This window comes from Oryctolagus cuniculus, chromosome 6 (assembly GCF_964237555.1).
Source record: "Oryctolagus cuniculus chromosome 6, mOryCun1.1, whole genome shotgun sequence".
In the NCBI taxonomy this organism is placed as follows: Eukaryota; Metazoa; Chordata; class Mammalia; order Lagomorpha; family Leporidae; genus Oryctolagus; species Oryctolagus cuniculus.
The window spans coordinates 73,059-93,346 of NC_091437.1; the positions used below are offsets into that span (position 1 = coordinate 73,059).

Consider the following 20,288-nt stretch of genomic DNA (forward strand, 5'->3'; position numbering starts at 1 on the left):
TGAGGAATGCACTACATGGTGGTGCTACAGTGTCACACAGCTAGGAAGTCACTAGATGGACAGGAACTTCCATAACCATTACAATGGTCTGGGACCCTGGTTGTATATGTGTACTGACCACAACGGCACTGTGCAGCTGAAGACTGTGTTTGTTTTGTTCTGCCATTTGTTTATGTATGACACCTTTCACATATAGACACAGAGAGGGTTTTGCTCTTTTCAAGCTTGTTTGTCCCACCTCCATCTGCAGTTAGGCACCTGGGTGCTGACAGGTAAGCAGATTGGCACCTGGGCATCAGACCAGTGTCCCGTCAACATGTGCATGAGGCCCTCGTCCATGTGCAGCACTGTCAGGCTGTCATCGGACACGATGAGATGCCCGGGGTGCCCTCATTGTGTGCTGGTGGCTAGCAGGCAGTGGTATCCCATAGGTGGCCAAGATACAGCAGAGAAGAGGCCAGACCCAAGTGTTTAGTTATGAGGGCCCTGTCCATCAAATCACAGAAAACTACCTCATCATCTGTGTGCATTTCTGAGAATTCACAGAAAAAAAAGCAGCCTCTGCTGTCACTTATGCTTCTCCCCCAGGTCCTGAGGAAGCTGAAAGGGCTCGCCCTGGATGCTGAGGCAGAGCTAGAGCGGCAGGATGAGGCCCTGGACGGCATCACTGCAGCTGTGGACCGGGCAACCTTGACCGTGGACAAGCATAACCGGCGTATAAGGAAGCTGACCTAGGAGAGTGTGGAGTGCAGAGGTGCCCGCTGCTGATGGGTGTCTCTCCTCTGGGTCTGCCGTTCCCTTCTGATGAGGCCTGGGGTTGGGGAGCTTCACTGCAACCTTGCCCAGGGGGTCACTCTTTGGGATGAGGGCTGTACTCCAGCACCTGTTGCCAAGGAGGGAGCCACTTTACACATGGGGCCTCCTGGGCACTCATGAGCACATGGTCTTCAGCATGCCTGCCATAGTATGACTGTCTCTCCCATCACATGCAAGACGCCAGCTCAGTGTCACCATGCATGGCCTTGGCCTAAGCTGTCCAGCATGAAATTTGTTGCATTTTCTTTATGCAATTTGTTAAAATGATTTATTTATTGATTTGAGAGGCAGAGTTACAGAGAGAGGCAGAGACAGAGAGAGAGGTCTTCCATCCACTGGTTCACTCCCCAACTGGCCCCAGTGGCCAGAGCTGGGCTGATTTGAAGGCAAAAGCCAGGAGTTTCTTCTGGGTCTCCCACATGAGTGCAGGAGCCCAAGCTCTTGGGCCACCTTCTGCTGCTTTCCCAGGCCATCAGCAAGGAGCTGGATCGGAAGTGGAGCAGCTGGAACTCTAACAGGCACACACATGAGATGCTGGTGGTGCAGGCAGAGGCCTAGCCCACTACACCACAGTGCTGGCTCCTTGCAGTTTTTGTTAAGCATGGAGGGGCTCTCTGCCCATGTAAGTGCTGCAGGCAGATTCTGTTAATGGTGAAGGGGAGCGAATCCCTTCTCAGGGCCACGTCCTCCTGCCTTCCCTGCTGTGGGCTGTTCCAACAGATCCAGAGAAGACAGCCCCCACTGCTTTTATCCGATTTCAGGTTTTCCCTGTAGGACAGGCAAGTTTTCTTTACAGGTAGCTTGTGAATTTTTGATAAGCATACCTGCAGGGCCTTCATAAACATCTGGCACGTTCTAACACTGCTTTAGTGTTTTACACAAAAATGAAACAGTATGATTGTATGCTTAAGAGAGTGTTGATTTCTGCTTTCAGTGTCTCCATTTCTATCCAGAAACAGAAGGAAAACAATAGTTTCAGACATTTTTTTTAAATGCCATGTGCTGTTTCTTTTTGCTTCATATAATGTGTTTCATGAGAGGGACGCCAGGAGAGGCCAAGGGTGCTCAGCCCTTCTAGGTGTGAGCAGGAGGCGGTGTGGGCTCAGGAAAGGGCATGTTCCCTAAAATGGTCTATCCTTTGTAGGGTTGTAGAGTACAGAAACCTGGCGGGTGATGGGGGAGGGCAGGGCCTCTGTGCACACAGAGCTGAGGCTACTGCTCTCTTGGGGGTCTCCTCTGCACAGGCTTCCCTCACTGTCCTAGCCTTACTTTGCCATCATGGATGTGATGCCAGGAGGGAGGGAGTCACCTCTGACCCGTCTTACCCTTGCTTGGAGGTGCAGGGGCCGATGCCCTGAATGCAGAATTGACATGGCAGCTGTTGGCCCCTCCAGCAGCTACAAGCCAAAGCAGCCCCCACGTGGGTGTCCCTCCAATGAGGACAGGCCAGAGCCATGTAAATACTTTTCATGAAGTTGTCTGGGCCATGGGCTGTGTTTTCCAGTAGAAGGGACACTTGGAAGTGGTTTGTGTACAGATATGCTAACTATTAGAAGATCCACACTGGGGCATTAGGAACTGGAGCCTTGAGATGCTCCACTTGGGAATGCAGATGTGTTCAGGAGAGGGAGGACAGAGGCAGGGGCTTCCTGTGGGAGGCAGTCACTGAGACAGGCCTCAGAGTATAAGGGTCAGGCACAGAGGCCACAGCAAGAAGCCCTTGAGGGATCCTGAGGCTGCACTGTGGGGAGTGGGCAGCACTTGAGGAAGCCTGGGAGTACTCCAGCCCATTCCTAGTGAAAGAAGCAGCAGGTTGCCTGTTGGTGGAGCACTCCTGCTGTGCTCCAGTGTGCCCAGTTGTCCTGGTGCTCTGACAGCTTCTCCCTCTGTATCCTGGCTCACCATGTGATCCTCCCTCCATCTACACTCTACCTGCCATCCTCTGGCTTCACCAGATGACTGAACTACAGAGACCTGCGTGACCTTGGACTGTGAAACTTTCTTCCATAAGCAGTTGTGTGAGGAATTTCACTACAGGACGAAGAGCTGACTCACAAAGGCAGAGCAGCGGGAGCTCTCGGTTCCTTGCTGGTGGCAATACAGAATGAAACAGTCACTTTGGAAGACAGCTTGACAATTTCTCACTATACATCCAGCAGGCATGCTTGTTGATATTTACCCAAATGAATTGAAAACTTATGTCCACACAAAAACCTGAGCACAAGCGTTGACAGCAACATTCTCATAGTAGCCCAGACTTGGAGGCAACCAGGATGTCCTTTTGTAGGGCAATGGAAAAACTGTGGTACATCCAGGCAATGGATATCATTCCACCGTAAAAAAAAAAAAAAAAAAAAAAAAAAGAGTTATTAAGTCATGGAAATGCTTAGAGGAAACTGAAATGCACGTTGCCGGGTGAAAGAAGCCAACCTGAAAAGGCTGCGTACTGTATGATTCTGACCATAGACATTCTGGAAAAGGCAAAGCTATGGGTACTTAAAAGACCAACACTTACCAGGGGTTGGGGATAGGAAAGAGGGGATGAACAGGCAGAGCACAGAGGATATAACTCTTTTTGACCCCATGACAATTATGATGGTGGGTACAGTTACTGTACACGTGTCCAAACCCACAGAATGTAAAGCACCTGGTGTGGTCCTTATGTAAACAATGGGCTCTGGGTGATAATTTGCCAATGTAGGGGATTTTTATGTTGAAAGAGGCAGGTTGGGGGGGCAGAGGGTATATGTAAACTGTGTCTTTCACTTAAGTTTTCCGTAAACCTAAAACTTTAAGAAAGAAAAGAAAGGGGACCAGGGTTGTGATGCAGAGGGTTGCACAACCTATGATGCCAGCACCCTATATCAAAGCGCTGAGTCGTGGCTGCTCCACTTCTGATCCAGCTTCCTGCTGATGAGCTTGGACCCCTGCACCCATGTGGGAGATCAGGATGAAGCTCCTGGCTCCTCGCTTTGACCTGTCCTGGTTCTGGCTCTCGCTTCCATTCAGGGAGTGAACCAGTGGCTGAAGGATCTCTCTCTTTTTGTCTGTCTCTCTCACTCTGCCTTTCAAATAAATAAAGTAAATCTGTTTTGTTTTGTTTTGTTTTGTTTTTCAAAAAGTCAGGGAAGAAAGGAAGACAGGGAGACAGTGACTAGCTCCAAGCATTATCAAAACCCAGCATAGCAAAGCAAATTCCATTTGGTTTCTTGGTCTGAATATAATCAGGCCTCTGTGATGCAAGGCTTTGCCTCCTGGATACACGGCTCCACCACTGGAGTCAGTATTCCTTTTTTCCTTAGTCTGCAGCCCAGTGGCTCCAGCAGCCCGTGTTCCACAACCCCTTTTCACTGTGTTCTGTCTAACTTTCAGCATAAACTGATGATGGTACAGCATTGTCAGAAACCTGTGGCTCTCCTGTGTAAGCCACAAGTATCAATGCCATTAGATAAGAGGATCCTCCACAGATCTTCCTGGAAAAACCTGGCTTGATTCCTGGCTTCTGTTTTTGTTTTTTAGAGATTGAATTATTTGAAAGTCAGAATTTCACAGAGAGGTAAGGAGAGGCAGAGAGAGAGAGGTATTCCATCCTCCGCTGTTTCACTCCCCAATTGGCCTCAACAGCCAGAGCTGCAATGATCCAAAGCCAGGAACCAGGAGTTTCCTCCAGGTCTTCCCATGTGGGTGCAGGGGCCCAAGGACTTGGGCCATCTTGTACTGCCTTCCCAGGCCATTAGCGGAGAGCTGGATCAGAAGTGGAGCAGCTGGGACTCGAACCGGAACCCATATGGGATGCTGGCACTGCAGGCAACGGCTTTACCCACTACACCACAGCACTGGCTCCGATTCCTGGCTTCTGTTGAGATGATTGAGTGTGCCTTGTCTCCTTGGCAGGCCACCATCCAGCCACACTCTGCCCTCTTCAGGGCACACTTTCCTAACAGGGAGCTCCTAGTTTATCATCTTGTGCTACCCGGCCAGGCTGAGACTTCCCCAGATCACCAGATATGCTCTTTCTCTCTCTCTCATGTGTGTGTCCTTTGCTTAATTCCATCCTCAATTTTATCCCTTTCCTTTTGCATTTTTTTGCATTTTACTATAAGCAGCAAAGAAAATCCAGACAACACCAGAAATGTCTTCAAGTTTGTGGCTTATGAGTTCTGCTTTCCACCCAACAGTAGATCACAGTTCACCCGAGTTCTCTGCCACTCTATCAAATTCCCTCCAGTTTCCAATCACATGTTTCTCACTTCCTTCTGAGCCCTCACTGGAATAATCTTTAATGTCTGTATTTCTACCAGTGTTCATTCAAGGCAGTCTGGGCTTCATCTGTCTGGTGCCTCAACAATTTTCCAGCTTATACACATTCCTCGATTCTAATTGGTTACAGCAGCACTCTACTTTCTGGTAACAGTTTGTATTGTTTCCTGGGGCTGCTATATATATATATATATATATTTTTTTTTTTTTTTTGACAGGCAGAGTGGACAGTGAGAGAGAGAGACAGAGAGAAAGGTCTTCCTTTGCCGTTGGTTCACCCTTCAACGGCTGCCGCGGCTGGCGCGCTGCGGCCGGTGCACCGCGCTGATCTGATGGCAGGAGCCAGGTACTTATCCTGGTCTCCCGTGGGGTGCAGGGCCCAAGTACTTGGGCCATCCTCCACTGCACTCCCTGGCCACAGCAGAGAGCTGGCCTGGAAGAGGGGCAACCGGGACAGAATCCAGCGCCCCGACCGGGACTAGAACCTGGTGTGCCGGCGCTGCAGGCAGAGGATTAGCCTAGTGAGCCGCGGCACCGGCTTGGGGCTGCTATAACAAAGTACCACAAACTGCAAGGCTTGAAATAACAGATTTATGCTCACAATTCCAAGCCCAGAGTTTAAACCAAGATGTTGGCAGGGCTGCATCCTCATCTGGCACATCTGGATTTCTTCCAGGCTCATCCAGTTGCTGACACAACTCCACTCCTTGAAGTAGTAGGTCCAAGGATCCCAGCTCCTTTGTGGCTATCAGTGAGGCCTGCTCTGGGAGGCCACCACATTCTTTTTCCTCTGTCTTCACACCAGCAGCAGCACAGATCCTCCTGAAGCTACAAATCTCAGACTTCTCTTCAGCAACCAGCTGGAGAACACTCTGCCTTTCTTTCATATTTTTACAAGCCAGCTTTATTGTCAATACTCCATGCTTTGGTTGTTTGCTTATTTAATTGACTGATTTTGGCTTTGGTCTATAATACAGCATTGGCTGAACCCATCCATTAATAATAAGGTAGATGGTTGTGGCTTCACCCAGCACATGTAGCTGGTAGAGCCGTCACCTATGGTGCTGGCATCCCATATGGGCGCCTGTTCGAGTCCCAGCTGCTCCACTTCCATTCCAGCTCTCTGCTATGGCCTGGGAAAGCAGTAGAAGATGGCCCAAATCCTTGGGCCCTTGCACCCACATGGGAAACCCAGAGGGAACTCCTGGATTCTGGGTTTGGATGGGCGCATCTCCAGCCTTTGCGATCAATTGGTGAGTGAACCAGTGGATGGAAGACCTCTCTCTGCCTCTCCTCTCTCTCTTTATAACTCTGACTTTCAAATACATAAAAAAAACTTTTTTAAAAAATAAAAACTATATCAAAAGACACCAATAAACAACTTGAAAAACAAAAATCTAGTTTGAATTTTAAAAATTTTGGTTTCAAATGGATTGTCTGGACTGTGTAGCAGTTAAAATTAACCAGGAACCATAAGTATCAACACTGATACATCTTAAAAACATACTGTAGAATGAAAAGAAGGCACAGGCAAGCTGACAGTATACATTGTTAGAGTGAATGTGTGTGGTGTCAAGTATGAAATCATGCAACTCCAGGACACGGTTATGGCAGAGCAAAGACAGGAATACACAGGGGACATAACTGCAGCTATAGGGTTTTATTTCCCGAGTAGAATTGGAAGCATGTATGGCAAGATTAGGCATGATGGAACATGACTGTTCTTTGTCATTTTCTCTTTTTGTATGTTTGAACTATTTCATAATTTTCTTTTGAATTCAAGGAAAGATAGGAGGAGGAGGATGGCTGGACAAGATGAAAGAAAGGCACGGAATGTATGTTGGCTTGAGTACATATCCTTTCTGAAAGACATAGATCCTCCTTGAATACAATTAATCCCAGCAAACACTTCATGCCTTGAAAACAGACCACAAAATGAAGTCCGAGAACTGCAAAGACTACTAACTGTGGTCTGCTCAGGCCCACCAACTTGCTCATCCCACTCCCCCTTTATTTTTAAGATTTATTTCTCTCAAAGGCAGAGTTACAGAGAAAGAAGGAGATACATCTTCCATCTGTTGGTTCATTCCCCAGATGCCTGCAACAGCCAGGACTGGGCCAGACCAAAGCCAGTAGCCAGGAGCTTCCTGCAGGTCTCCCATGTGGATGCAGGGGCCCAAGCACTGGGGCCATCCTCTACTGCTCTCCCAGGCAGGCTATAAGCAGAGAGCTGGATCAGAAGAGGTGCAGCTGGGACTCAAACTGGCATCCATATGGGATGCAGCCTTACCCACTACACCACAGTGCAGGGCCCCGTACTCACCCCTTCTTAGGGAGAGGTCAGCTCATCTTGGACTGGGAATCTGGGAGTGTCATAGAATCTGCCCTGCTCTCTATCTAGGGAGAGGTCAGCTCATCTTGGACTGGGAATCTGGGGGTGTCATAGAATCTGCCCTGCTCTCTATCTTTATCTAGGAAGTCGTGGTCTGGCCCTCACCTCTCATTTTGAATTTCAGGAACCCAACATCCCTTTGGCACTTTGTCTTGTCTCTGTACATTTCAGCCTAAGCTGGCACTGTTCTGCTGAATACAACATTCTCAAAACCTGGTAGGTCTCCTGCGTGGGTCAGGCTTCATCCCTCAGCACCAGTTCTGCTGCGCTGCCTGCAATGCTCAGAAAGTCACCTCCTGTCTGTGTTCCTGCATCTGAAACGTGTGTGTGAGTGATGCAGCTCAGACCAGGGGTCACTCCTGTGGATGCCTTTCTGCAGATCCCCTCCCACCAGCAGTGTCATCTGTGGCGCATGTGCCACACCTGCCCCGTCTGCCCCTTTCTGATGGCTGTAGAGGCTGAAGGGAATATGCTGAACCCCCTCAAGGTCACTCCTGGCCCAGGAGCTTCTCGGAGCTGGCAGTCTTGGAGGTGTCCCTCCTTCTCCATCTCCGTGTGTTTGAGGGAGAGTAGCCCTTGCTGTCCTCCAGCCTGACCAGCACTCTGTCGCCGCCACGGGTGCCTCCAGCTGTGAGCTCCCTGGCAGGGTGAGTGCAGGGTGGTGGCCAGGCCACGAACTCAGTAGGCCAGGGAGCTGTGGCCAGCAGCCACACACGTCCCAGAGATGGGAGGGCTTCTTCCTCTGCTTCATTCCAAGGAAGGAGGCTGGGTGGATTTGTTCCACAGGCACCACGTGTTTTTAATTTAATGGTTTATATTGTGGTGCCTCGTGCTTACCGCAGTGAAGTCAGTGACAGAGACAGGGTGCATGGGGGCTGGTCTGAGAGGGGACTTAATACATTGCTCACTGGTCATAGGTGTGCCTTGCTTGATGGGCTCAGAAGTCCCAGGAGAGATGGAGACCCCCTGAGGGGCGGGACCTCAGTCTGTCTGTGCCCCTCCCCCCGCGCTGGGATGCCTCAGATTTGCACGTTCTGGAGCTAGAGGGTTGAGGCGCCTGCCAACGATGTCCTCTGCTTTGGCGGCGAACTGAATACGGGGGCTCAAAGCTGCGCTTTTGCACGGTTCACCACAAGGGCCCTGGCCGCTGAGCTCACGTTCCCTGGCCCTGGGGCTCCAGAGTCCCCTGGAGGGGAGAGAGGACGCCCTGGGCCCAGAATGCGGGGAGCTGGGGGAGCAATGTGCTGCACACACGGGCTTCCAGAAGGTTCCGTGGGGCAAGGCATGAAGCTGTAGCCTGTTGACTCCACAGTATCTGGGTTGGGGAGCAATGAGGATGGAGCAGGGATTCCTTGAACACAGCCTGCTTTGTCACAACAGTCGCTCTGATAGCCAAGCAGGACAGGGGGACCCCCCGCGGGGGCGGGTGGGGGGGATGGGCGGGCAGACTGGGCAGCTGGAGGTTAATGCACCACCCAGAGTGGCTTCTGACTTAGAACCTGAGAACCCTTTGTCCCTGGGAGCCTGGGTGAGGGGGCCTGGGTGGCTGAGGTTTTCGGCCGACACCCGCGCCGAGGCGTCACCAGGGCCGGGCAGGCGCGCGTGTCCGGTCCCCGGGGCGAGGGGGGTGTGCTGACCATGACCACACTGCAGGCTCTCCAGAAAGCATGACGCGCACTCTAGGCCGCCTCGGAGCGCAGCCTGGACAAACAAGTGATCACCCTACAGGCTCCGAAGAAGCGCCTGCTCGGACACACGGATGCCGCTGCCTCCGCCGCCGCCGCAGCCGCCGCCGCCTCCCAGCTTCCTCTCTCCACGAGGTCCTCAGTCCCTTAAGAACCAGGCCCCTCCCCTCCGGCGCCGCTGGCCGCAGGGTGCGCGCGGCGTGGGGCGGAGCGCAGGGCGGGGCAGCCGGGACCTTGGCCTCGGACCTCACACGGGGGCCGGGCGCCGCGGCAGGGCCCGGGTCACAGAGCTACTGGCAGACCTGGGCGGGCGTAGGCGGGGCAGGCTTCGGTGGCCGTGGGCGGGTAGAGGCGAGACTCAGGTGCGGACCTGAGCGGCGGGCTTTGCCTGGGTAGAGGGATCCAGCGGCGACAAGGGCTTCCAGGCCGAGGAGGAGAGGTTAGGGTTACCTGTGAGGAGAAGGGATGAATATGCTGAGCCATGGCCCAGGGCTTGTGGGCGCGGGCGGGAGAGCTGTGCTCAGGTGTCGAGGGAGGGGCCCCAGCGGAGGCCTAGCCTGTGCTAAGAGTCGGGGAAGCCCAGTGGGGGCAGGGAATGACCAATTGGTGCTCCACGAAATGGTCTGGAATGTCTCTGAGGCGGTCCTGGTACATCCAGGGCAGCAACCCACGCAAGCGGGTTTTATGGCCCCAAGGGAGAGTCCAGGAGGGGGCAGGGCACCCCCGGCCCTCGCAGGAGCAGCAGCCACTCACCTGGGGACAGATCCCGCACCAACGGGCGCCTCCCGTCAGCCAGGTGTTCCTGATGAGGGGCCTTCAGCCGAGTGGACCCTCCGCAAGGAGTCAAGTAGGAGTTCTGGGACCCTGCACCTTCAATTCCTGTGGGGCCGGCCCAGGGGCCTCGCTTCCTGGTATGGGTGCAGGTCATTCTTGGTTCCAAGGAGACTCAGTGGCATCTTCCATTCCCAGCTGTGTTGTGGGGTGCCTCCCTCAGCCAGCCTGGTCCCCAGGGCCGTGTGGGTGCTGGGGTCCTGAACTGGCTTATGATTCCCAGCAGCTGCTCCTTGCCAGGTGAGTGTGTGTGGTGTGACTCGGGGCCAGCAGGCAACAGAACCAACCTGCCCAAGACTGGGTCCCACTTGTGTCCCCTTAACCTCTATGAGTAGGGTGCTAATGTCCTGCTGGGGCGTAGAGAGGGGGCAGGCAGGGTGGGAGTCCAGGCATGCATGGGTGCAGGGTCCTCATTCTTCCTGGTGGGGCCTCCTGCTCCAGGGACCAGTTAGTCTGCCAGGATCTCACCTGAGCTGGGGATCTCTCCTTGCTAGGACCCCGTATGACCCAGAGAAGCTGGATCTTGAGGAGCTGGGGGCTGGGAGGAGTCTCCTGGCATCCCTTAGAGCTCTGCTGTGCTGGGATCAGGCGCTCTTTTGCACTCAGAGACAGAGACAAGCAGCCCCTACTCCTACCAAGGCCAGAACCCAAGCCAGCAGTCCCAGAACAAGTCATGTGGGGAAGAAGGCTGGAAGCCACATCCCTGCTCCACTTCCCAGGAGACCCCACCCTGGGGCCCCCTCCTGGGGGCTCACATGTGGGATGAGGGGGCCAGGATCAGGTTTCCTTATTTGCCTGACAAGTTCACTTAGCAGAGCAGGGCCTGAGTCCCGCTGTAATCAGAACCAGCTGTGCCGTGTGCTGGGGCGTGGGGAATGCCTCTGCAGGAACACATGACTTCCCCAGGGAAAGTCTGCTGTGACTCTTCACCCTGCAGTCAGGGACACAGGCCCAGCACACACAGCAGCAGCAACAGAACCCATTCAGGGCCCTCCCCTAGGGACACCACTGTGGCGGGACCAGCGTGGCCCAGGAGGACTCTGCCTGCCTGTGTCCCACTGTCTTCAACAAGGCCTGAGCTGGGGACTCCTCAGTCAACAGTGAGGGGTCAGGAGGAGACCAGGGAGTCCCAGTCCTGAGCTGTGGCCATGGTGGGGCTTCACACAGTGAGAGTGACTCAGGCCCAGCAGCGTAGGCTGTTTGTGGAAACTCTCACCGCGGTGGCACAGAGAACTCAACTCCAGGAGCCACTTTGTGCACCTGCAGTGGAGGATCCAGGCACATCCAGGTCACCTGATGGACTCCCACCACGGCTGCATTGGCACTGCCATCTTGAAATCTGTCTCCTTCTGCCCCAGCACCCTATGGCTTAGAACAGTGCCCCATGTCTTCATGACCCTGTGACTGGCTGGAGGAGGATCAGCTGGGGCTGGACACCAGGGCACCCTCACACACAGAAGAAGGAGTGGGCTGAGCATCTGTGTGTTTGGTGAGGGCTGGGTAAGGACCCTTTAGAAGTCAGCTTGGCTTCTGGTTGGGCTGAGAGTCCATGGGAGGGGCTAGGGCTGGGTCACAGCAGGGTGAGAGGGAGACTGAGGCTGCGCTGGGAGCTGGGGATGACTCGGATCTGGAGGAGGAACCAGGTATGACAAGGCAGGAATGACTCTGGAGACAGCAGCTTGGTCAAACACCTGTGCTCCAGTCCCGGGGACGCAGGAGGGCGATGGATCAAGAAGTCCTCACTGACCCTCTGACCTCTTCCTGTGTCTGCGCATCCTCCCATTGTGCTGCTTCTAACAGCACCAGGCTGGTGAGAGCTTCATTTCTCCCACTCTCTTTTCCTGATCAGCCTGACCCAATGCTCAGCCTCACAAGTAACAGTGAATTGCCCCTATTTTGACCGGCTGATCTGTGTTCACCACAACTTTCCTCTAATGGGCCAGAGGAGCTGCACCTGTGCATTCCTATAGTCCCTGTTCACTTCTGCCGCTGTCACAGGACAGCAGGCGTCAGCTGATAGGTGAATGAGTGAGGAGAGCGTGACCCAGAGATTTCTGTGAATGCTGATACTTGAATTTTATGTAATTTTCACATGTGGTGGTAGTCTTCTTGTGATTTTTCCCCCTAACATGTTTAAAATGTCAAAATTATTCCTGGCTGGCAACTGCCCAATGACAGGTGCAAGCGGTGCAAGGTTTTTTTGTTTTTTGTTTGTTTTTTTGTTTGTTTTTTGTTTTTTGGTTTTTTTTCAGATTTAGTTAGGGGCCGGTGCTATGGCATAGCGGGTAAAGCCACCGCCTGCAGTGCCAGCATCCCATATGGGCACCGGTTCGAGACCTGGCTGCTACACTTCTGACCCAGCTCTCTGCTATGGCCTGGGAAAGCAATAGAATTTACCCAAGTCCTTGGGCCCCTGCACCCACATGGGAGACCCAGAGGAGGTGCCTGGTTCCTGGCTTTGGATCAGCACACCTCCAGCAACTGCCAGTTGGAGAGTGAACCAATGGATGGAAGACCTCTCTCTCTTTTCCTTTCCTCTCTCTGTATAACTTTTTATTTTATTTTATTTTTTTCTTTTTTGACAGGCAGAGTGGACAGTGAGAGAGAGACAGAAAGGTCTTCCTTTGCCATTGGCTCACCCTCCAACGGCCACTGTGGCCAGCGCGCTGCGGCTGGCGCACCACGCTGATCCGAAGGCAGGAGCCAGGTGCTTCTCCTGGTCTCCCATGGGGTGCAGGGCCCAAGTACTTGGGCCATCCTCCACTGCACTCCCTGGCCACAGCAGAGAGCTGGCCTGGAAGAGGGGCAACTGGGACAGAATCCGGCGCCCTGACCGAGACTAGAACCCAGTGTGCCAGCGCCGCAGGTGGAGGATTAGCCTATTGAGCCATGGCGCCGGCTCTCTGTATAACTTTTTTATAGATTTGGTTATTTATTTGAAAGGCAGAGGCAGAGAGAGAGAGAGGTCCTCCATCCGCTGGTTCACTCCCAAGATGGCCGCAATGGCTGGAGCTGCGCTGATCCAAAGCCAGGAGCCTGGAGCTTCCTCTGGGTCTCCCACACTGGTACAGGAGCCCAAGGACTTGTGCCAACTGTTTTCCCAGGTGTGCAGGCCTGCTGCACCGGTCGAACAGAACCTGAAGGAGGGAGTGAGAATGAAAAGAGGGACAAGGGCGCAGAGAATGGAGCCAAGACAAAGAGCTGATCAAGGCTCGTTTATTCCAGCGGCACATTAAGGAAGCACAGAAGGTCCACAGACATCAGCACATGCAAGCGGCTTATCTGCTCTCCTGCAACATCAGCCGGTTTCCACAGAATGTTTTTGACCAACATCCTTCCTTGGCCTTGACTTGTCCAAAGGCTGCCTACACCCAGGCCATAGCAGAGAGTTGGATCGGAAGTGGAGCAACCGGCTCTTGAACTGGTGCCCGTATGGTATGCTGGCACTGTAGACAGCAGCTTTACCTGCTACGCCGCAGCAAGTTGACTCTTGAACTGGAATGGCTATCTCTTAAAAAATAGGAGAACAACTATGGATTCAAGTCCTGGCTCTGCTCATGATTCCAGCTTCCTGCTAATGCCACCTTGGGAGGTAGCAGTTGTTGGCTCAAGGACTTGGGTCCTTGCCATCCATGTGGGAAACCTGGATGGAGTTCCTGGGTCCCGGCTTTGCCCTGGCCCAACCCCAGTGTTGTGGACGTTTGGTGGGGAATGAACCAGCAGATGGGAGATCTCTGCCTGCCTGTTGCTGTTTCTCTGCCTTTCAAGTACATAAAAATAAAAATTTTTAAATAAAAAATAATAGATGTAAAAACATGCCATACTCTCCAGTGTTGGAAAGCAACTCTTCTGCTTTCTTCTGGAAAACTCCTAGGCACACTGGTAGACATTTAAGTTAGCAAAGCCTCCTTTTAGGGCAGTTGGACAGGATCTTCCCATCTGAAGCTGTGCTGAGCTGCACGCCAGCCAGTCTACGTGGAGAAATTCCATCATACAGAAATATGGGTTGGATGTGCAAGAATGCATCACTGAAGCACTGTGTACACAGCCTGAGTATCCCTTCTCTGAAGTGTGCAGGGTCACAGTGTGATTTTTGGATTTTTTTTTTTTTTTTTTTTTTTTTGGAGAGGGGTTGTAATATTATACATAGTGAGATACCTTGGGGGTGGGACCAAATCTAAATACAAAATTCATCTAAATCTCATTTATACCTAGAGACATAACCACAAGGTAATTTTATTCTGGATTTTTAGTGCACCTGCATTTTGACTGTGACCCATCACATGAGGTCAGATGTGGAATTTTCCACTTGCGGTGTCCTATTAATACCCACAGAACTTCAGATTTTGGGACATTTTTGGGTTAGCTATGCTCAATCTATGACAGTAAAAAAAGAAGGTTGCTTCATTACAAGGTTCATCATCATGGGGCCAATAACTGCCGTTTCTAATGTGCATTTCTATGGGTATGTTGGTTTGTATCTATCTACCTGTAGAAAACACCTGGTGGTGGTGGGGGGGGGGGTGTTGGGCATTTCTCCTTGCACATACATGTTGGATGTGCAGTGTTCCACCCTTTCTCAGAACTGCCTGTCCTGGGAGAGCCCCAGAGGCAATCTTAGTCTTAGCCAGGCACAGCTAGGAGCAGGCCTCACCCTGGGCCAGTGTCCCTACTGGGGATGTGGGGGGGTGGGAGTGGCAGGTGACCTTGAGGCTGTCCTGGTCTGGGGTGTGGGCCGGATGCTGGAGAACATTCCACGCATGCCGGGCTGCCTGGGAATGATCTGCCTGGTGGGCGGCCCCTCCCGAGGCCTCTGGCTGACCCTGCTCAGAGGAACCAGCACTAAGGCGGGGCGTTCCTCTGTCCCAGGGCTCCGTGGAAGGCAGCCCAGAGCTCAGTCTGTGTGGCCACCTGGCCAGATCAGGCTCTTCTCTATGATGCTTGTCCAGGAGCCCTGTTTGGGGTGGGGGCCACTGTCACTGTGCAGTGACTTTCCCCTAAGCAGCCAGGGTCTCCTGGGAGACCAGGCAAGCCCCAGGGCCTCTGTGGGCCCCTCTGTCAGCTGAGGGCCAGAGGGTGCCTTCGCAGGCTTGCTAGCTCTGCCTGCCTCCCAGGATGGATGGAGGCTCAGCCGAGCCACTCGCAGTGAACAGGCAAGGGAAAGGGGCTGATGAGAGTCAGCGTGGCCAGCCCTGCCCTCTCCCAGCCTGGGTCTACTTTGAGGACCAAGCCCCGTGTATTTCCACCCACAGGCATCTGCCTTTCATTTTCCCCAAGTTCAAAGGCAGACAGCTGGCAGGCAGTGAAGCTGGGTGGGCTGGTGTGCATTTGGGCGTGTGCTTTGCTGGACACACTGGCCTGGGAGGTGAGGAGGTCCGCTGCCTGGCCTGGCCCAGCCAGGCTGGGTCTGATTGAAGCCATGTGCTGGGCAGGGACAGGGCTTTTTGTTTCTGTCTCTGGATGGACAGGGCTCTAACCCAAGGTCAGTTTCAGGTGATCCTTGGACCTGGGGAACCTCTGCAAGCCCCTCACGCCACCAGGCCCATCCTGCACCTGACATGGAACATTCCCCCAGGGAATGCAGACATGAGGTCCTGCATGGCTGCGGGGCTGAGAGGCTGGGACCTTTCAAATCATCCAGAAGAAGCCCCTGCTGCCCTCAGCTGGTAGGGGCAGCCAGAATCAAGTGGCCTCATGAGGCCCTCACATGTGGGGCCGGAGCCCGGAGGACCTAACCTTCTGAGGCCAACTGCACTGCTGGGAAGACAACACGGTGCTTCTGGGGTGGGAGGGAAGCCTGGATCCCAAGCTGGGCCCCTGCTGTGGGGGAAGCCATCCTCCCACCTCACAGGGCAGCCCTAGGGCAGGGGCTGTAGAGGAAGACAGGCCCCATGGGCCTGAGGACCCCGGCTGCCATCCCCTGAGGGTGCCTCTGTGATTTGTGCCACCTGGCACAGGCCCTGGGCCCCATGTTCCCAGCTTCCCTCCCACTGGGAGTGGGACTTGGCACGACCTTTCCTCCCTACTTGGGGCTTTGGGCTAAAAGTAGCCATTTCCTTTTGTGGCGCATGGGCCCCAAGACCCCCAATGAGCCTGACATTTCAGGGCCGGCCCAAGCTGCTATCAGGCTGTAGGGACAGTGGGTTGAGGACACCATGTAGGATGTATGCATGGCATCCTATCACCCTGAAGTCAGCCACTGGGCATATTGCATGGTCCATGGTCCATAGTGCATGTTAAGTATCACACAACACATGGTACCCATTACATTGCTCATTGCATAATATGTGATACACTAGGGCCAGTGCTGTGGCATAGTAGATTAAGCCTCCACCTGCAGCACCAGCATCCCATATGGGTGGCAGTTCAAGTCCCAGCTGCTCCACTTCCAATCCAACTCTCTGCTAATGGCCTGGGAAAGCAGTGAAGGATGGCCCAAGTCCTTGGGACCCTGTACCCGCGTAGGAGATCAGGAAGAAGCTCCTGGCTCCTGGCTTTGGATTGGCCCAGCTCCAGCCATCATGGTCATTTGGGGAGGGAACCATCGGATGGAAGATCTCTCTGTCCCTCCCTCTCTCTCTCTAACTCTGCCTCTGATAAATCTTAAAAAAAAAAAAAATACATGGTGCAGTACATTATGCGGGCTGCATTTTATGCAATGCATGGTTGTGTGGTGTCTCACAATGGCTCACCATGCTCCCCTAGGGGTGGGGGCACTGCACTGAGTGGGTGGGCCCTCCTGCCCTGCCCGTGTTGCCCGCACATAGTCCTCTCCCCTCCCACACACAGCCTTCAGCAGCCTCATCCTGGTTTTATTCCTCCTTTTAAAAGTGTTTTTAAAACACACAGAGAGAGAATAGAGAGCGCTCATTTGCTGTTTTGGTTCCCAGACGCTCAAAAGGGAACTCAATCCAGGTCCCCTTCATGGATGACAGGAACCCAGTCACTAGAGCTGTCATTTCTGCCCTCTGGGCTGCTTAAAAGCAAGATGGAGTCAGGGGTCAGAGACAGGGGCTGCACCCAGGCCTTTAGCAGAAAACATGGACATTTCCACTGCCAGGCCAAGCGTGTGCCCCTTAGCAGGCTTCTCTCTCGGGGACAGGGAGGGCCCTGCCTGGCCTTGATAGACTTTGGAGGGGGGTCCTGCTGGGGTGCAGAGTACAGATGATCCAGGGGTGGCAGGGGCTGGTGGAGCCAAGACACTGAGCCCATTCTACGTGAAGAGGCTGGTGGAAGGGCCTGAATTCAATCTGGCTGGCCCCTAAACTGGACACGGGGCACGTGCCTCTCAGGAGCAAGGCCCTGTCGCTCCCCCTCTTCGTGGAGGAACGACACAGGACCCTGCGCTCTTCTTTCGTCTGCTCGGCCCTCCCCGGGTTTGCTGCTGGTTCTTCCCGGGTTGGCTACCGACCCTTCCACCTCCATGGAGGGGCGGCTCCCCCTGCCACTTTCCCCACTTCCGCAGGGGAGCGGCACACCACCGGCCGGCTCTCTCGGGGGCTGCACAGGTGTTCCTCTTAGATGTTCCCTTTAGATGTTCCCCCGTGCATGTTGTCTCTCTCCTCCTTTATAGTCCTCTTCACCAATCCCAACTCGGCTGCCCACACGCCAAGTACGCTGCTCTCCTCCAATCAGGAGCAGGTCCTACAGTTTATTGGTTGAACTGGAGGCAGCTGTGTAGAAGCTGTTTTCTCCTCTCCCAGCGCCATATTGTGGGAGAGCAGATGTATAGAATAAGTCTTAATTCCAGTAACAGTATAGTCCGAGTTGCTCCCCACAGGCCCACATGCCCATGACAGGTAGTCTGTCAGCTACACAACTGCAGGCCCCACAACTGCCTGCCACCTGGGCCTGGCCGGTCAGTGGCTTCTTCCCAGGTAGGCCTGGGTTTGGCCTGATCCTGCCTTTGCTCTGGTGTGCAGCCACCCCACCCCACCTCCTCGAAAAAACATGCACACTCCCACCCTGACCCTCAAGGTGGAGTGCATCTTGCTTGCACGAAATTTTCTAGAATAGTCTGGAAGTGATGTGGCCATTGTCAAAATGGAGACATCAATGGACTTATCCTTACAGGTACCTATCCGCTAACAGTTTACCCAACCCTTCTGGATAAGGCTTGCCCTGCTGGGTGGGATTATGGCAAGGAAAGCTGTGAGGAAATGGGATATGGGGGCCAAGGGCAGGAGTGTTCTTGCACAGCACCTGAGGATATGGAACCTGGGTCCTGACCATCAGAGAGCTCGTGCTCTGCCTTGAAGATGAGCCCAGCCCTCATAGTGCTCTGGACACAAGGGGGACTGTGTGTGCTCCGAGGAATCCCTGAGCCCAAGCACTGGAGGAAGTGCAGAGTTGGGTGGAGTTTCAGGGGCAGGACTAAGCTCCAAGCTGGCTGGGAAGAGACCCAGCTTGCACCATGGCTGTGTGTGTGTGTGTGAGGGGGGACTTCTGCCAAGGGTCCCTGCAGGACAGCACAGCCCAGGTGTGGGCAAGAAGGACCCTTGGCTGAGGACAGCACGAGCTGTTCGTGTGGGAAGCAACCCAAGGTGGGCCCTGAAGCAGATTCCCGTCTTACCTGGAGCGGGCTTGTGTCAGGCCCAGCTGTGAGCCAGAGAGAGGGCAGGCCAGATAACACAAGTGAGTGGGGTTCTGAGTGAGCTTGCAAGGTGAGGCAGGGCAAGTTTCCAAGGATTCCAGATCATTTGCCAGAGTTCATCAACACTAAGCACTCGTGTACATGAAAGGACACCAGTGATCAGTGTCACAATACAGGAAGAATTCCTATGACTCAACAACAATGGAAATTGAACAGCCTGATTCAAAAATGGGCAAAGAACTTGAACTGACCTTTCTCTCAGGAAGATATAAAATGACCCAAAAGCACATGAAAAGATACTGAATACCGCCAGTCATAGCAAAATGAAAATCAAAACTTCAGGGAGATATCACTTCATAGCGTTGTGATGGCCACCAGAAACCAGAACAAAAAAGAATAGCAAGTGGGGCCAGGATACCGAAAACTTGGAGACCTGTGCTTTGCTGGTGGGACTGTGGCATCTGCAGCCACTGTGCAAACTTATTGAGAGGCTTCCTCAACATTAAACACAGTGTTGCATGTGGCCCAGCAATTCTTGTTTTTTTTAAAAGGGTTTTTTGGGGGCCCGGCGCCATGGCTTACTTGGTTAATCCTCCACCTGCAGTGCTGGCATCCCATATGGGCACCGGGTTCTAGTCCTGGTTGCTCCTCTTCCAGTCCAGCTCTCTGCTATAGCCCAGGGAGGGCAGTGGAGGATGTCCCAAGTGCTTGGGCCCCTGCACCTGCATGGGAGACCAGGAAGAAGCACATGGCTCCTGGCTTCAGATCAGTGCAGTGCCGGCTGTAGCAGCCATTTGGGGAGTGAACTAACAGAAGGAAGACCTTTCTCTCTGTCTCTTTCTCTCTCACTGTCTATAACTCTACCTGTCAAATAAATAAAAAAAATTTTAAAGGTTTTTTTTTTTTTTATTTGAAAGGCAGGGTTACACGGAGAAAGACAGAAAGGTCCTCCATCCACTGGTCCACTCCCCAAATGGCCTCACCAGCCAGAGCAGGGCCGGACTGGAGCCAGGATCCGGAGCTGCTTCTTTTTCAGGTGACTAGGCCATTTGTTGAAATGATACTCCCTTTCCCGTTGAATTGTCTTATCTGTGAATGCTGGTTTATTTCTGGATTCCCAGTTGGAGTCCACTGACCTCTGTCTTCACCCCTGTGTCAGCACCACGCTGTGTGTGATTCTACAGCTGAGTCTCCCAACTTGTTCTTTTTCAAGATTGGACAATTCTGAGATCCTGGGATTTTCATACAAGTTTTAGAATCCATTTGTTGATTTCTACAGAAAAAGCAGAAAAGAAAAACATCTGGTAATTTGGTAGGGATTTCATTGACTCAGTAGATACATGGGGAAGGAAGGCCACTTAACAAATCTCTGATCCATGTAGTTTCCAGTGTACAGATTTGCATTTATTTTAATTTACTCTGAAACGTTTTTATTCTTTTGATGCTACTCTAAATGGAATTGTTTTACTTCATTTTTGTTGCTAGTGTACAGAGATAGATTAATTTCCATATATTGATTCTGTATCCTACAGTTTTTAGTGGACTTGTGAGGGTTTTCATGTACAAGATCGTGCTGTCTGCAAATGGAGATCATTTTGCCTCTTGCTTTCCAACTGGATGATTTTGTCTTTTTTCTTGCTTCATTTTCTTGCCTGGAAACTCCAGTACAGCACTGAGCAAAAGCAGTGAGAACAGCCGTCCTTGTCCTGCT

General features: G+C 52.9%; 1 protein-coding gene across 5 annotated transcripts in view; it reads left to right on the plus strand.

Annotated features, from left to right (window-relative positions):
* Nucleotides 1-20,288, plus strand: part of SNAP47 (synaptosome associated protein 47) — an 86,377-nt gene that overhangs the window by 52,235 nt on the left and 13,854 nt on the right. The window contains exons 5-6 of one of the 5 annotated variants that reach the window (XM_051840087.2): nucleotides 589-754; nucleotides 7,593-7,687. The exons of 2 other annotated variants lie outside the window; for them this stretch is intronic. In XM_051840087.2, the coding sequence (XP_051696047.1) occupies nucleotides 589-735 (147 nt within the window). In that variant the 3' untranslated portion in view covers nucleotides 736-754; nucleotides 7,593-7,687. Of the gene's footprint in view, nucleotides 1-588; nucleotides 4,000-7,592; nucleotides 18,867-20,288 lie in introns of those variants that run through there. 2 more of the 5 variants (XM_008252777.4, XM_051840089.2) reach the window with 2 other exon arrangements.